The 18,720-nt window shown below is 39.3% G+C and overlaps 1 protein-coding gene across 4 annotated transcripts in view; it reads right to left on the bottom strand.

Moving 5' to 3' along the window:
- The window catches only part of GBF1 (golgi brefeldin A resistant guanine nucleotide exchange factor 1), a 102,508-nt gene that overhangs the window by 24,621 nt on the left and 59,167 nt on the right, over positions 1-18,720 (bottom strand). For 3 of the 4 annotated variants that reach the window (XM_080598186.1, XM_080598187.1, XM_080598188.1), the window contains exons 4-12: positions 17,747-17,878; positions 12,785-12,903; positions 12,053-12,161; positions 11,630-11,690; positions 10,351-10,405; positions 4,290-4,425; positions 1,713-1,942; positions 947-1,115; positions 553-764 (exon numbers count right to left, since the gene is read on the bottom strand). In XM_080598186.1, coding sequence (XP_080454312.1) covers positions 553-764; positions 947-1,115; positions 1,713-1,942; positions 4,290-4,425; positions 10,351-10,405; positions 11,630-11,690; positions 12,053-12,161; positions 12,785-12,903; positions 17,747-17,878 — 1,223 coding nt within the window. Of the gene's footprint in view, positions 1-552; positions 765-946; positions 1,116-1,712; positions 1,943-4,289; positions 4,426-9,133; positions 9,233-10,350; positions 10,406-11,629; positions 11,691-12,052; positions 12,162-12,784; positions 12,904-17,746; positions 17,879-18,720 lie in introns of all 4 variants that reach the window. The other variant, XM_080598185.1, reaches the window with a different exon arrangement.

The raw sequence follows: 18,720 nt of genomic DNA, 5'->3' as shown, positions 1-18,720 counted from the left end.
GGTGTTGCAAAAAACCAAAATCAATCCCTTATTCAGCCTCCTGGTCTCACCCCTTGTAAGTGCGGATGGTTATACTTGATTCCTTTCTGCTTGTGGTAACGTTGTTTTCCTACTGTGATTTTGTTCTTTTGCTAACTCCACAGATTCTCTTTGTGGAGAAGTAACCTGGGAGAAGAACTGCCTCCAAGACAGCTCTTGTGCAATTAATAGCTAGAAAAGTTCTGCCTACTTACTAAGCTAGCAACTTGCACCCATAATTACCTCAAAATCAATTACATCAAAACACGATGTTATCCCCCAGTTACAGTTCATTCCAACCAGCTTCATCCTCCTCAGCCCTGGCCTAAAGAAAATGGCATGTGACAACATCTTTATTTTTGCAACATCACCATTTCCCTGGTGCAATTCAGAACTCTCATGGCAATACAGCAGAGAGCTTTGAAGACTGAGATCTGTCAAACCTCTGAATAGTGAATTCCAATAGACTGCTTGATCCAAATTAGTGTCTAATTCCCCTGTGCCATATCCCATGTTAGCACAAGCCAGACTTACTTGAAATAGGTGTCGGCATAACTCTTCCTTCACAAGCCCCAGGAGGGACTGGCAGTTTGCAATGGGAGCTGACTCCAGGGCAACAGTTAGCAGCTGCAGCCCCATGTGGATCATCACCTCAGAGTTGTGGCGATCAAGAGGGTTGGTGAGCGAGATGAGAAAGCGGAACAGTTCTCTAATACATGGCAGTCCATAGGGGACCAGCGCGGCTCCTAAAGGAAAGCGAGACACATTGGTACTCTTAACAACTCGGCTTTTGCTGATGTCTAACAAGTGTTACAGATTACATCATTACAGACCAACTAAGGAACAAGAATTTATCACCCTCATGGCAGAAAGTGACACAGAATAGTGGAAAGGAGAAAGGACTTCAGCAACGTTGCCCACCTCTCACCTTCTTTTTGGGAAGACTGAGTAAAACGTACTCCTCGGGGATTTACATAGTCCATGTCATGAACTGAGGCAGAGTCAGAATGTTCTGCTACAGACGTGCACTCCTCTAGAACCTCAGGAATAGACTCGACAGAGGCTGACTGGATCTTCTCCTCCCTCAGACTTTCATTCTTCATTGGTATCAGTCATTTGAGAAGGAAAGAAAAAAAGCAAAACAAGTCAAGGCACTAGGTATGCTAAAAGAAAGGCTTATTTGCTCACTGCTCATTCAGAGCTATTAAAACTATACAGGTCACTCGTGGAAGAGAAGCAGGAAAGCAAAATTTAAAAGAGCACATCTAGATAATCTGCAGCACCCTCTTTCCAAAACTTTTATTTCCATCTTGCTCTTAACTATTTTACTTAATTCTGTGTTATGAGACTAAATTTCCACAAACACAAGAAATTTTTTTCATCAAAGATAACTAAAAGAATTCTCCTGAAGATTTCATCTATACTTCCCTCTAATACTTTCTCCTTAATTAAGGTTGATGATATTGACAAAAATACGACTAGTTGCATTAGATACATAGATACATAGGTGCATTGCTGGGCTGCACAGTTATCATTTCTGTGTCAGTGGGGATTGTCTCAAGAAAAAAAATATGAATGTTTGTGAAGTTACAAATCACTTATACAAAAGGATGTTTATTCTGATAGAGTAACTGTACTAAACCCACAACTAACTATGTGGGGAGTTGGAACTCTTCTTATAAGCAACCACATACCTGGAGTTCTGGCTGGTTTTGATTATCAGTGACTTTGGCCTCATTTGGAGGCATTCCTGCATGAAGTCCCAAAGCAGTGACCTGATCCAAGTCTGTCAGGTCTTCTTTGGAGGTGGTCTGTGAGGATGTTTCCAAACCACTGTCTGTAGAAGGGCTGACTGCAGATGAAACATTTTCTGAGCTTCCAGAGGAGCTGGGAGAAGGAGCATCTATGAAAGTAACTCCGCTTGCTGATGAGAAACAGAAGCAAAAAGATCAGCAGAATTTTCTCCCTCAGCCCCCAGTTCATACACTGAATACAACTAAGGTTTACTTTGATCACAGCAACGTGCTACAAATGATCTCAGATAATAAGGTATTAACATAAAGAAATTAGACAAAGCCCTTTCTGGCTAGGGATTAAAGCATCAAATAGATGAATAGGTGAGATACTATCAGTTCTCCAAATTAAAACATATCACTTGGAATCCAACGGATTCAGAGAATAAGATAATTCATGTAGTTAAACAAATGGTGCAGAGGGTTTCTCTAACTGAGAAGAAATCAGAAAATAGCCCCAAAGGTGTACTTTATACTTTGATGCAATGGCACAAGCACTTTAATATTTGCATCAAGCATCAGTCAATCCTTCAGTGATTTTTTTAAACTACTTTTTACACTTTGATTGGAAGGCAAGACCTATCTCTTTAATTCACATTAAAGAAATGAAATTGCAATAGAATTCGAACAAGTCCGAAACAATGCACTGAGTATTTTTATTATTTCTACATGTGAGACAATTCTTCCAGAATATAAGTTTTCTTTTGAGGAAAACCCACGTATTTGCATCTCTTCTGGTTTTCAGGAAAACTTAAAACATAAACCAAATGTTCAAAAGGTGATGATATAACGAAGGGCATGGTAACAAAGTAAATGCACAAACCAGAGGTATGTTATAAATTTACACGTAAAATGTGTAGTTTTGCACAGTCGGATGTTTTATTCATGACTTGATTTTTGGAAATATCTTAAATAGCAGAATGTTACTTGATTTTTGAGAAATGAAATGGCATACATAATCAATTTTGTAATCTTCTCTTCTTCACGTGCTAAGACAGAATTCTGACATAAAAAGCACAATTAATACATTACCTAGCTCTACAAGATCAGCATTAATTATGTGCTCTATAACATTATTCACCTTTCTCTCCAAAATGTTATAGGAGTTATAATGGAATTTAACACCTATGTGAAAGCATATATATAATGATTTATGTAGGGATAAGCTCTCATTTGGATGTCTAAGTTGGATGCAATTTTATCTCATTACTTCCTTAGTTTTCAGCAATCATGCTGTTGTGTAGAAATGCACTTGGAATCATTCACAATATATTGAATAGTGTTCTACGTTGGAATAAGAGTCAGAAATACGTATTTTACACAACTATTGTTTCAAGCTTCCCGTCTGCTTCCTTTCACCGTTAATGTTTATGTCTGATCCATCAAAACGTAGAGTGCATAAGAGACAGAGTACTTTGCAGTCAGAGGGACTCATTTATCCAGAGGAGAGGTTAAAAATGGTTGTAACTATTTAGTCTACTTCTATACAACAATAGGATATGGAAGTCCCCCAACATTATATTCTCAAGCTCACAGCACTAGTCATATACTGCACCACTTCTGCAGGCTGAATGGAAACACATGCAAAAGGACTTGTGTGCATGCCCATCAGTTTCCTGCAAACAAACCTTTTTCAGGTACTTCTGCTGCTCTCTCTACTTTTTTCTACGTAACTCTCAGTTTCTTCTTACCATATCACAACCTCTGTTCTTCCCATAATAGTTGTAAATATCCCATATTTCTCTGTCCCTTAATGTGCATAGTCCCATGCTTTTTATTCAAATTTCATGGACTATGGGCGCATACTTTCAATCCTTACACCTGTAGCGAGAGATCTGGTCACTCACCCATTCTTGATACCTAGATCTCTGCACATCCCACAGTTCCACATGTATCTCTTCCCCTGTCACACTTTGCTCATCCTTCATCACCTCCACCCTCACCCCCTTTAGGAATACATGAAAGAATATGTCACTTAGATCAACTATCTCCTACTACAGGCAACTGCATTATTATACAATACTTTTGCCACTACTTTCTTCCCAGCTCCAACTCTCTTAGCTCTCCTCTTTCCAGTGTTCTTGTTCTCAGCCTCTTCCACATACCTTCTCCACCCTCCATCTCCTCCACACAACCTCCTCCTGCACATAACCTCAGCTACCTCTCTAGGTTCCCATTCCCCTTCCCTATAAAATACTCCTGTAAGGCACAATGAAGGCAGAGAAATGCTGTCATGTTAGCCACATGACTGTGCTTTCTTCCATCAATATGTAATCCATCTCCTTCAAACTTTTCCTCCTTGACCTAAAAAGCTAAGACATATTTATTGCGACAGTCACTGAGAACTAAAATAATAATAAAAAAAAAATTAAAAAAATCAAACGCAGAACAACTTGTTAAGAGAAATTAAATAAAGATATTTCCAAAACAGCCCTGGAACAGGTGCTGTCTCGTCTCTGAAAACAGATTTCAGCCTACCTGTGATGGCACTAGCATTGGCTGCTGGTTGTTCTGTCGCAGGTGAGACCTTAGCTACATGTCGAGGAGGTCTTGGTGATCTCTTCTGCTTTTTCCATTTTGATGATTCACTCATTCCTCCAGCTCTCATTTTCAACTGAAAACCATAAACCATTAAGAATATCAGTATAGCAAAACCACATAGCACAATGGAGTACACAAGCCAACCCACAAAGGCTGTCTCAAAACTCTCAAAGTCAGGCAACAGCACTCAAATGTATCGCACAAATTTATCAGCACCTCGAAATCATGCAAACCAGCCCCTGACTTCCTACTACCCACATATTAGCCAACACTCCATGTCTGAATCAAGGGAAAATTTACTGTAGCTACTATACTACCTCTGTCACTTGTCTCAATTTACTCTTCATCTTTACAGTAATGCCATGTTTCCCTTCCTCCAGTAATCTCTGTCACTATTAAGAAGTGTTTTGCCAGCATTTCACTCACTCCTGGTGCATGACACATTGCAAATACCATCTTAACGGCTTAAAAACAAACCATGTTCTGCTTTCATCTCTTGTCATCTGTCCTCTTCAGTTCTAAATCTATCTTAACCCTCAGCTTCCCTGTTGACCAGAATACTGCCACTAGTTCTCATGCAGACCTTCAACTGAGCAAATGAGAACCACAGTAAGAGCAACGCAGACTGTATGGCACTTGTTGCAGTGCACTGTTATTGCAGGCACGTACAGACTTTCCAGAACTTCCTAACACCATTACAATATTTAGTCACATCGACAATGGCAACTGCGGGTTTGAAAACAGCTTCCTTCTAAAATAATCTGCTCTAAGCGCAGGAATGCCTGCTTCTTACTCCTGGGTTTAGTAGCTGCAGCCAACTTTTCTGATGCTATCAGATCTCTTCAATTTGGGGGTGAAAAATTTAAACACTGAGGAGGTTCCTTGCATACAATGGAATCCATTTCTAAGTCTCAGTACCGGTCTCTACTTGGTATTCTTCTTTGTAAAATCATCTCTAAGAATATTATAACCTAACATATAATTTATCTATTTCTTATATCCCTATTATTGGGTTATTATTCTCTAGAAGACAGCTGCATTCTTTAGTCTCCTCCTCCTTTATCTGCAACCTCACTCCTTCCAGCTACTACTACTCTTAAATAGCAATAAGCCTTCTAGATTCTGCTCATGTTTTTCTGTTTCTTTCCTTCTTCCATCTAGAATTCTCTCTCTGCACAAGGCCTATCATTTTTCTCATTTAAACAAGGCTTTTGAAAATGTTATGTCCCTGTACAGTAAACCGTTTGTGTAACTTCTTTGCACCACAAATTCTATTTGCTTGACAACTAATCCCTAAGTTTTAGCAATGTTACAGTTTCTTTGAGCTTGTTAATTAACAATAGATTCAGAACCACTTTGCCTTTCTTCCAAATTTTACAGCAAGAATCTCCTTCTAAATGACAGCTTCTAACAAACACTTACATGACAAGCACACAGTCAAAACTGAAGTTTTGTAGATTTTAAATGCTTTAAAAGGTTTATAGATCACAATCCTTTCACGGAAAAATTGTCTGTTATCTTATCTTTCCTATCCACTAGCTCATAGAGCTATGTAAAATACTTGCTGTCTTTTATTCTTCCAATTCCCAATATTTCATCTTAGTTTCACTTTCCGTTTTAAAATCTTTCCGAGCCTTAAATATTATCAACATCTTTATTCATTAAAGGCTATCAATTAGACAAGGTAGTTTTATTTTACTTACTAACTATGCTAAAAATAGCCATATTTAATTTTCTCCCTTCTTAGTATAAAAGGGAATCTGAAGACGTTCATAGTTTATTGTACCAAACTGCTTCCAGTACGTAGGAAACCTAGAAGCATTATACGTTAAACCCAAGCCTGTTCCACATGATTTCAAAACAGACTTTGCTTGCAGCTACTATATCCTGTTGTCATGATTTGCCAGCTAGAAAGCAACTTGCTAATAAAAATGGGGGGGAAGAAAAAAAAAAAAACTTGAATCAAAGTAGAGCTAAGATACTGCTCAGAGCTAACCATCTTGGTACCACTCCCTTTACCCTCAGACATTGCTCCTGAGAAACAAATAACTTTTGAACCACACTACTGGAAAGTCCAGTCTGACAATCCGACCCCCATTTCTGATCTCCCCTTTCACACAACACCAACTACAATCTCAGATCAACATTAGCCTTCTTGACAAAGTGCTTGTCCTCAGGCACAATACTCATTTTCAGTGACTGTCCTATGCTTTGTACTAACTCCAAGATTTTTCCTCTTGAGATTTGTTATAAAGGCCATATGCCCATCTGCCATCATTTTGATGAAGCTGTGCTATTTTTTAGAGATGGAGTCGCAACAGCCTCAAATGGACAGGAAACTATTTACTCAGGGAAGCAAAAAGACTTTTTCTTCCCCATCCCAAACATTTAAACAAATTATAAAACATTCAGACAAGTATGTAAAATTATTTATTTATTGACAAATTAATAGACAGGTGAGATTACCAAGTAGGTTTTTTCCATCTTGAACTATCAAGTATTTCACGTCCTACACAAATTGGTATTGTTTTATTATGATTACCTAGGGCTACCTCCCATATCTTCAGCCCCCTCTTTTTTTTTTTCCTTTGCTATTTCCTGTCAGTAAGAGATAGCAAACTACAATGACAGCTGCATAGCTTAGAACAATTTTCAGAAGCACAGCTTCATAGAAATGTTATACCAGTTTCAATTGGCTGTTTCTTTAACCAACTCCACGTTTGGGAATTCTAAAACAATACACGTATCAAAGGACAACAAAAGTACTATCTTTCATTCTATACTTTGTATTAAAATTAAAATATAACAATGCCACCATTTCTTGCTTTTTATGTTAGTATAAACATGTGAAAAAACTTCTACACTTTCTCCTTGACCAAAGGAATTATTTCTAATGCTTGTTTTACCTTCAATACCAAGGCATTTACTGATTTTGCTAGAAAGCTTAGTTGCATGTTAACAGGCTGAGATTTTAAACCTTAGATTTTGTTCTTGACTAAAGGTTGCAACTAAAAGAATTTACTAGATCATTAGTAAAATGAATTTTAAATATAATCTAAAAATGTCCTTCCCTCTCTAATGCTCAGTCATATCTTAGTTGCATTAATTTTACAATTATCAGAGTCCTTCAGATTAGATTAAGCTTGTACTTCACAGTATATATAATTGAAGTTTGTATTTAAAATGCATTCCTTAGAAATCAAAGTAGAGTGAGCTCAGAGCTATTGCTCGTTCATCTTGAAACTCAGTATATATTCCACTACATTTATCTCAGTTACCTTTGCATAAAGAAACGTGTACACAAAATGGTAGAAGAAGAAAAAAAAAAGCTACAAGACTCCTAATGCTTCCTTTAGTAGATGAGGTTTCAACAATAAAGCTCCATCTCAAAGCTAGGAAGGTGAAAAATGTAACTCTACAAGGTTCTTTTTTAAAGGGTCCATGAGATCCCATTTTTCTGCAAGCCACCTTACCTGCACTCGTTTGTTTTTCCATAAGATACTGTAAGCCTCAAGAGAAAAGGGCAGGGGCCAATGATTAGTAACTAAAGTGATTATACTAAAACATGAGCTCATTCTAGATGCAGCATGGAACTGGTCAGCACATCAAGTAGCGTTCAAGACACAAAAGCATGCAGAGAGAACGCAGTCCATGATCCAAGTCCTGGACACACTGATGCACTCGTCATCTCACTTACCTACCTGCCTGTACTGCACCAACTAATGTTATACGAGGTAACTTGAACACAATCTGCTCCCAAAGATCTGTTCCTCAAAATACAGTGTTTAGCTACAATACTGCCTACTACAAAGGGAAACATTTCTTAGTCTTTTCTTCTGTGTAACTGCATAAATCTGCAAGTCTCCAGACACTGTCTTTACAAACTATCTTGGAGTATAGACACAGGACAAATAAGTGGCAAAGATACCTCTAAATATTCAGCTTGGTTCCTTACGAATTGAATAGCATTTAGGGCAGACAAGAACTAGAGCTACATTAGGTTTATGTGGAAAACTGAGAAACGTCCCATCTAAGCTAGTTTCCTGGGGCTTCTGTGATCAGTCTAAAAACATCTGCAGGCCTACAGTATTTCTTTAGAAGAGTTTTATAGGGGAGCTGACAGAGTCTACTGCATATCATAGTTCAGTCTGGCCCCACTCATCCCCCACTAGCAAACACTCTGCTGAGAATCCCTCTAAAGTCAGTAAAAACATGGCCAGAAGACATGGAAAATTTATAGCAGTTTCCTCAAAAACAAACCAAACCAAAAAACTTTAGAGAGCATTGAAGCTTGTGGCCCTGTGTCAAGTAACAACGCTCAGAGATTCACCTCGAGTAAAGCTGTCTAAAGCATGCTGAGCCAAGAGACTCTTCAGGTATGCCCTTACGTCTATGATCAAGATCAACAGCTAGGACACACAACATTTGAGTCTTCAGAGAGCAATCTGCAGTTTAGTATGTTTCTTTTCTTCAGGTTTTCACTGTCTCAAATCTTGCCCACCCCATCCCACTCTCTTCCTTCAGAAGAAGCCATGGCAGTGTTTTAGATGGCACTCACCAAGACATCGAGTGCTGCAGAAAACAAGGGTCTCTCCCTCCCAAGCCTGCCCCAGCTGCAGCCACAACACTGCAAAGCAACCACTGCATGCATTCTCCCCAAAAGCCATGCTGTGTCAAATGAGTGGAGGGATTTGCTACACACAACATAACTATCTCTCACGTGGTGTTTACAAGAGAAGGAAGAAGGGAATAAGGTAAGAAGGGAGAAGGGAGAGAGAGACCTTCAGGTTCTTAAAGAGCAATACCCTCTCTAATTGGTTCAGGGCTTTGGGCTGTTCCCCACTACTTAGTTCCAGTTTGTTGAGGAGACATGAAGAGATCTGTGAAAGATAGGCAAATGCATGGTTTAAACAAAACAAAATAAAATAAAAACTCAAAAGAGACGAATAACCTGGCAGAGTGCTAGGCTGCTGGGAAGACCCCTGGCATGCACAGCAAATAGACAGTACAAGTTAACTGCACAGACCAGACAAGGAAGAACATCACTTTACTGAGCTGGGAGCAGCCATCACTTGACAAGGGAAGCCTTTCTAAATATAAATTCACATTACACACCTTCTGTACACAGACTGTGACAAATTCTGATACCCACAGTACATTAACCTGATCTCTGTCAGCGTTCCTTAGGCCAATCTACCATCAGCACAGATCTTGTCACTTTTCTCCCACAGCAAGGGAAACAAACAATCATGTCATTAGGTTACTACACAGGAACTAGAGCTCCAAGCTAGTTTCAGATTCCTAAAAGTAAACATTCAGTCTCTCTCAAAATACTGCCATAATTGCTCTGAAATGTACAGTCACAAAACACTGCCACTTTTTGTAAGTCGTAAAAAAAGAAGTGAAAGTTACAATGCTATAAATAGTACATAAAGCTAAGCTCAAAGGTGATGGCTATTTCTTCTCTACCACTCTTCTTCCCCACCCTGTTACTCTTAACAGTACAATCCTGTACCTGTATTGACATTCTATATATGGAACATAAAGCATATATGTGTATACTAGTATATGTGGAGTTCCTCAATTGGACCGCCCTCCACCTGAGAAACTATTACACTTACAAGTATGTGAGGTCACATTTATGGTATCTACCGTACTGAATCCAGATGCTAAAAACACACTGCATAGATGGAGATAGTATTGATGAACAAACCCACAGCAGCTTTTTTTTTTTTCTAGCCCACAGCAGCTGATGGCTGTTCCCAGAATTCAGACTGACTTACCTAGGCAGCAGCATAGTTAAGATTCACTACTGAACAGTGGGTGCACAATCCCACAGAATTAAATGAAGTTATGTCCATTTATGAAGTTAAACATGCTCTTTCAGTGAACTAGGGACTTGCGAGAATGAAGAAACACACGTGTGAAAACAAACAATATAGAGATGAACACAAGTCTGAGACAAGAGTGGAACAGCCAGCACAGTGGTGAGTCTTACCTTCTTCATATTAGCTCCCATGTAGCTTTTAGGCTCTTCTTTAAACTGAGGCAACCTGAAAGACAAAAAACAAGTCAAAATACGTAAGCTTTCTAGGATTAAAAAGAAGGAAAGACAGTAGTCTTTCTGGTCATGCTGCAGATTACTAGAAAACCAAAATCAGGTTTTCTCCTCAATGAGAGACTCTCTTGTCCTGCCAAAAAAACTGCTGATGGAAAAAAAAACAAAACAGGGCTAGTTGAGAGGTTGCTTTACATGTTATTTGGCTGTTTCTCTTTCTGGAAAAGAAGATGGCAATATGCAAAAAGTAAACTGGGATCCAAGCCACCCCTGCAGTTGGTGCCTTTGTCTTGCTTCTATACCCTGATATCCATAGGCACAGGTGGTGGTGATGCCTTATCACGAAGGACAGAGGAGATGATACACAACAAGTAAGGAATACGCACTACATGAAAATCACAGAGACATTTGGAGAAAAAGTGATGTGGTCTCTCCTCTTTGACAATACTTGATTCTGCCCCACATGCATCCCTTGCTTTGCATGACACAGAGTGCAAAAAGGAAACAAAACCTGAAAATTCAATGAAACTGTGTGGCAATGGAAACAACTGATTGTAAGAGTGTCTCAGGAGCAGTTTGACTATAATCCTTTCCTATTTCTGTACCTGCACATTTTCTTTTTAGGATACTCAGAGAAAGTCTGTTTGCTTGACTAGACAGAAAAACAGTTTTGAGGTTAAATAACTTGCTCGAGTTTAAAAGTAACCTTAATAATTACCTGAAGGGTGCTGAAAAAGGCAGAACATTTGTCCAGAAGACATATGACCTCAAGAATTTATAATTATTTGATACATCAGATCAAAGCTCTCAGCTTGAATTCAACATGTGGACTATTCAATACCATTTCTATTCTCTCTCCTGATGACTACTCTCTCTCCTGAAGAGAACTGTATTTTTAAGAGTACTTTTTTTTTTTTTTGAGTGAGGTTTGCATTCTCTGTCTTCAAAGAACTGGTTCCATATCCTAAAGCTCTTCATTACTGAGCTGTCCATCTCTCCTCAAAGAATACCTTAAACCATGCAACCTTCTCCACCTCACTCTCCCTGCAGTCTGAAAGGGTCAGCCCAAGAGAAAAGTGCCAAATCTTTCATCCCCTTCCACCTCTAAATAATGACCATTCTGGATGATTTTTCTGAGGGCTCTTAAGTGGAAGCGTGGAATCTTTCTGTCCTTAGAGGGCCATCTCGGCAATGCTGAGGCAAACACAAGCAGGTTTACCTTGTGAAGAGCAGCTGCACCATGTCGACCAGAGTGTGCTCTGCAGATTTTCTCAATAACTCTGCGAAGACAAAAACAAATAACACAGGTGTCATTACTCAGTGTGATATTATCAAGAGGCTTCTTCAAGCAGACTCCCCTCCAAGTCTTGTTTACAGAGATTACGGCAAATTTATTAAAACCAGCTCCAACACTGCATTACTGCAAATGGGAATATAATCACAAGGTGGCGCCACAAAGCTGGGAAAAAAAGGAGTCAAAAGTTGTACAGTCAACTCCTAGCAAATTTTCCATGAAGTTGTAGAAGACACACTAATATAAAGCTCGACAGCTTTCCAAGTCTGCATGTTCTGTAATAGAACTAGCTGAAGAAACCAGATCATTTCTTAGGAGTAACCACAGTGGAAATACAAATAAACCTACCGCTGAGTCTCATTTCAAAGCATATGCGGAAGCAGGACTGCATGATCTCACACACAGATTCATTGGTGAGGTGGGCTCCCACGGGAGTCAGCAGCAAGGTTCTCAAAACCTGCAAAGAACAGCACATGCATGTCAGATGGTACCAACGACACTTGCATGCATTTCCAAGAGAAGGTTGGCTTCCTCAAGGACTCGCTGGAATTTCTGCCATGAGCAGAAAACCTAAGGGTTTCCCAGGAGTCATTTCCAACTGAATGCTGTCCTCAAAACAGACAGATTAGGAAACAAAACTGATCTCCCAACCCAAATCTAAAAGATATGCTGCATGTAACCTGAAGTTTAAACTCAGTAACTAGCTATCCACTCACAAGTAAATAGATCAAAAAGCTGTATGGTTCATAGGTTCGTCTCCACAAATAATTGTTCTCAAACCTACGTTTCAGAGCTCCATATGTTTAATTTATCCCTCACTAACAGAGGCCGTGCACAAGGTAGGATTATCAACACTAGTACATTATCAAGCACTTGATTTTAAAATCATTTAAGCTTTTAATTATTTTCATTTGAAAAAGCTTTTACCACAGGTATATGAGCCATCTGTTTAAAAATAAAGTCTGTTCCTAAGCTCCTACAGAGTCAAAACATTGCTGTCTTCTCTTCATCTCCATGTAACAGGATATGCTCCGCAATGGGCAGCAACCATTATGGTAATTACCATTTCTCTCCACTTACCTGTAGGATTTTCATCAAGACAACCTCATCGCTTGCATGATCTGTTCCCACAAATCGGGCGTGAGTGACAGCATCTGCCATGTTCTCCATTCCCTCAGCTGTGCCCTCATGGCTGGGATCTGAGTAACAGAATAAAAATACATGACAGGAAACGGCCACCTACAGCCTACCACCTCTGTGGGGAGACATCTACACAGAGATACTTTGCTTTCATCTGGTTCTTTAATTTGTGTGGCTCAGAGTGAGTTGCCCATACAAGAAAAAACTCATCCCCTAGTAACAGAAAGACTTTTTAATGGGAGCTTTCAGCAAGACTTTATCAGGAGTCTATTTACATTTGCAAAAAGATACAACCTAATAAAGTATTACAATTCATTTTTTTAGATGCTAACTGTTTAGATTATGTCCTATTCCCTACAATACAGAACAATCAGCTGTTAAATACATTCAGTTCCTCCTTGGGAATTAACAGAAAACAGATTTTAAACACATGGAACCTCAAGTTTACTCCCACGAGGAGAAAATGCCAAAGAGGTTCCACTAGATTGAGAAGGAAAAATTGTCTCTTGTTCTACATCCCTCCCAAGGAACATGAGCTGAGGAAGGAATGGGCCAGTGGTTCTCCCCAGAGAAAACAGCAGACAGACATGATCACAGTTTAGATATCAGAGTTGCAGGCCTCCCACTTCAATCATTCATCAAGGCTCCTTCTCTCTATTTCAGTCTTTTGTAGCTACAAACAATGGGGCAGTTGCGAGAATGTTTAGGACGAGATTGTTGCTAGTAACCGTATCTTGTGCCACATTACAGGGGCTTCAGAAAAGCAGCCTCCGGCTTTGATTTCATTCTTGCTTAAACAATACGGCACTGGGCAAGAATCTTGTTACCTTCCTACCTAAACAGTCATTAGGATAGAAAGTCGACAACCTAAACACTAGTTAATACCTCATTAATTGGCAATGGGGCCTCTTGAGCTCCAGCAAGAACGAAGCTGACAGAGGAACCAGGCAAGATCTTGCATGCTTTGTAGACAAGTTTTGCAGACTCACTCTGACTCCAGATGTGTTCATACCTAGGGGCTAAACCTTAGGTGTTACAGAAAACTGCTCTTACTGTGGTCCAAAGAGAGCAGCCTCCACTATGATGAGCAGATTCTGAAGGGCTGCAGGATAAACAACTTCTTGTCACAGAAAACTGAAATCTTGTCTGTGCTCCTGAGAATTTCATCTGCCTGCACAGCAACACCACTTCTTTCCCCTCTCTTACACACCCCTGATTGAGAGCAGAGCTTGCCTACTTTTGAAATATTTGTGAGACACGCACAAATTTTGCATAGTTCAGAGTGAGTTTTCTCCTGGTTCGCAAGTCAAGCATCAATGAACCAACAGGTATTCTGTTCTAGGACCAATTGGTCATTTTTACCTGCTTCATCAATTAAATCAGGCAGAGACCAGTGGCGTTTCAATGCCAGCACCTATAGTAGTAGCATTACTATTAACCAAACCTCAGCACTACAGTGGAAAGAAGGTAAGTGGGCATTAAGAGGAAAAACAAAAACAAAAAACATCTGCAGCAGGAAAGGCTTCCATATGCAGAACATGCAGATTCCCGTCACTATCAGCTCTTCCAGTAGGTCTGAGTTCCTCTAGGCTTAGTGATATATTTTATCATAGTTATGGATAAATAATCTGTGTGAAAAGTTAATGTAATCAAGTGGGACATATGCTTCTTTAACAGATCTATGACTACCACTTGGCAGTCCTAGCCCCTACCTTTAACACTAATAAACACACCTCTCTCCCAACACGTATCACGCTTGACTACTTCAGTCCTGGTTCCCTGGAACAGCTCTACAAATTCAGGTCAATTTATAAAGCCTCTTGAGTTCAATTAAAAGCACAGATACTTCTACTTTGCAGAAACAAGATAGAGAAAAGCTCAACATGCTTCTTTGTTCCCTGGTGAAAAACAGTATGAAAAGATGTGTCAATGCCTGCTCAGAATCACTAATAAAAGAGGTTTGTGTGAAGTAAAACACCAGTTCAAAAACTGCCACCTACAATACAAGGATCTGGAGACCCCATCTAGACTTACACATTTCATATGGGGTGTACTCCCACAACAAGCAAAACAAAAAGCAGAAAATCCAGGCTCTTAACCATGAGGGAATTCCAGCAGCCTGCTCAGTAAGACCTTTAATGCAACTAAAATAAATCACCAAGGAGACACAGAAGATAGAGGGGAGAACAAGCTTTAAACTCCCCACACAAGTCCTATTGCTGGAAGCTGAGCAACAGCTGCTCACTCACAGATACGTAGTTCTCAGGTATGCCAGGAAAAGTTAACTTTAGAAGTGGAGCCTGAAGCTGCTCTGGACACACTGTGATAACAACATGAGCACATACCTTTTCTGAGGAAAATAAAACAAATACAATTCAGAAATTCAGCCACTAGTCTTCCTATAGGTCAGGTTTGAGCTCATCAAAAAGGCTGCCAGCTAGCTGTAGAGAACTGCTGAGTAAGGAAATAACTAATCCGAGGGATAAAATCAATAGAGTTTAGTATTGTTGCAAAGTTTTCTTGTGCTTTAAAAGTTACTGTGCCATTTATTGAACATAATTCTTGAAACAGCAGAACTTATTTCAGACTAGAGGATAATCTCTTTAATTATAACTATTCCTATCAAAATACATGCATAGTGGATACAAAGTCATTTTGTCTAACTGAGCTGCTGATTGCACACTATACCATCAGTGAACTGCTGCACCCAACAAATTCAGAACAGATCTTTGCACTTCAGACTACAAGGGATCCAAAGTCAAAAAAGAATAATTTTTAGTAGCCTTTTAAACTAGTTCTAAAATATACCCCGACAGCAACGCTGGTCTGAAAAGACAACAGATAACCATCTAGTGGCATATGACAGAATAAGAACAGTGAAACAGCACAAGGATAGGAAAAGAAAGAAGCTTTAAACAAAATATAACCTATCAAAGGAGTTTGGCCTTTTCACTGGCCACTGGTTTTAGACCCTGTGGGTAGAGCAAAAGCCATCCACTCACAAAACAGACACAGCTAATGATGCTCATGGAAAGTGTTCTGGTATCACCCATCAATTTATGCAGCATCAAAATGCGCCATAAATATCAGCCACATTGAATTTTCACTCATTGTGGTTTGCTCGAGTCGTTCCTTCCTTGTTCTGTACAGTTTGAAACAGGTTTGTATGTTAAGGACAACTTTAAGCTTTTCCTTTCTTTAGGCAAACAAACTTCGACTACCTTTAGTCTTGTATTACAAAGAGAAACACAAGACCAAAAAGCTTTAATTTAACAACACCACCCTAGCCAGATGTTCAGTCAGCAACCACTAATCCCAGCTTCGCCGGTATCTGGAGCAGCACAAAGGACAAGGCCGCTGTGAATGTCACCTCCAGCAGGGACTGAGCTCTCCTCCTCTACAGGCTCAGCTCGACAACAAAAGCCAGGTAGAGGGGCTTTTCTGCTGTGTACTACAGACACGCTCGCGCACAGCTACAGGGTGGCATCCTTGCTGGAGCGACCTAACAAACGTTCTAAATAACAAGTACCTAAAGAAAGGCTACGAATTTTTAATCATTTTCTTGTTTCTGCCTCAGATCAAGTATTTGTAGCCAGTTGCCCATGCAGACATTTGCCTCAACACGTGGTATCAGTCTGATGGTCTGGGTGGGATCAGAACACAAAAGCACAGGAGAACCCATCTCCCATTCCACTTTGAAACTAACATACTTGCGTTGTTGCCTAGTCCTTCAGAGGGACATTTCACAGGCTTATTTATTAAGATTCCTTTATTGTCCTATCAAGTGATATTAATATCTTATCATTTTAGTTATTTCTTGCCACTTAATTATACCCAATACTCCCCACTGATGTTTTGATGCCATTATATATATATAATAAATTCCTCTTTCTTTCTCTAACTTAACTCACGCTTACTCCAGAGGACAAAATCTTTAAAAGAGCAGAGAAAAAAAATAAAATCAAGTGTTCTTTTAGTATAATGGAGGAAAAGAACTAGGAAAACTGGACTTTGGAGGTGAGGGGACAGTGATAAAAGAGGTTCCTCTAAATGAGACTACGCATCAACAAATACCGAAGATTATAAATTCTGTAATTCATACAGGTATGATCAGAAAGTATTAACAGAATTTACAGAGAAAACTCAAGCAGCAGTAGTAGCAGGATGACACACTAAAGGCAGACAGAAAGCAAGCTAATGAATTACTATGAGCCAGCTGAGCCACAGCAACTGACCACACGCACATTATTAGCCTTTTACAAACATCAAGGAAGATCCATATATTTCAAAGTCCATTGAAATATCAAGCAACTATTTTACCTCACATCAGGATGAAGAGCATGCCTAAGAAAACTAGAAGGATTCAACTAATGCAATTAAGTCTGGCTGAGGGCAAGGACAAAACTGTTTCACGGCAATTCTGGCAAGTTAGGACTACAGGACCCTGTCCAGTGTGTGCCAGAACTGGGTAAAAAACATCCTCACTCTAGAACAGAAATGTTAGTCCACAAAACTAAACTACTGTATTTACGTATATTAGAACACTATAATCCCCACTGGTGTTTTCCCTTCCCTGAACCTTTTACTCAGATTATATTGAAAAGTCTGAACTGCATTTGGTGAATACCAAAGTTCATCAGTGGGCCATAAGCACACACAGCAGTCTGGGCAAACCAGAAGCTGTGGCTCCATTTCCAGCCATTATTACTTGAGTGCCATGAAAGACCAGCAGGAATAATGCTGAGAAACTGCAGATGCCTATTTCCTCAGCATTAATGATAATTTTCCTCTTTCTCCAATCTCCTCATTAAGACTGCAAACATGTCTCCTGGCCAAAGACATGTTGCAAGGAGATGTATTTGGCTGGCATTTTGGTAAATCCCAGGAAGACATGTTACATACCTATTAGTGCATATGAGAGGAACTTATTCACAGAGGTGAGGGCCAATCCAGTTATGGGGCCTGTAGTGTCTTCAGAACGGATTACTTCCAGGAAAGGTCGAAGAAAGACATTGGGTTCTATTTCAGATAGCTCTGTTAAAAAAAAAGAAAAAAAGACAGACATGAAGTTAGACTTAATTCATTAGGTTTAATTTTGCTTTATTTTTAAGAATCTACAGCAAAATTAATCTATTAATTAATTAATCTAGGAAATTATTAATTAATCTAGGAAAGAAGCCTGCAAAAGCTTCGTTTCAGAGGACTGGTAGGAAGGTCAGGGTTGCTTTTACATATATACATATATACTTACATTACATTTATATATATAGGAATATGTATATATTTTTAAAAGCAATGGTTTGTAGGGCTTGCTATTTCTTATGCAAATATAATCATCTTCAAAACAGCCTTCTGGAGACTTACAGAACAAATCCTATTGTAAGAATACTAAATATGACAGACCCAGCACTACCTAAATTCATGCTTTAGTTAATTAGCAGATATGGCTGCATTTTCCTAGTATCTCTAGAATTGTGATCACATGAAGTATGAAAAATCTGCCCCACCTTCTGCCTTTTTTTTAAACATCCTACTACACATATAGCCCCATAATAATCACATGCAAAATGTATGATGTTAGATGGATCTCTCGCAGCAATTTGCCTGAATACAAATCGAATTTCTGTAACACTACATGTTTTCTTGCAAAAGACAAAAAAAAAAAGATGAAACAAACTTGAAAACAATTCTAATCTTGTTCTCAGAACAGCTATATAAGCCTCTGAACCAAAGAAGAAAGAAGGGCACTCTTTCTACTTGCTGCTTTGGACAGCAAGTATCCTCTCTAAAGCTGCAATAGAAAAGCTGATGCACTGAGCTGTTGAGCTGGGGAAACAACAACCAACGAGCTTCCTAAGCTTTTTAAGATGATCAAC

This window comes from Anser brachyrhynchus, assembly GCF_964034855.1.
Source record: "Anser brachyrhynchus genome assembly, chromosome: 6".
Lineage (NCBI taxonomy): Eukaryota > Metazoa > Chordata > Aves > Anseriformes > Anatidae > Anser > Anser brachyrhynchus.
The sequence above is the reverse complement of the archived record's forward strand: the minus strand, read 5'-3'. Positions and strand labels throughout refer to the sequence as shown.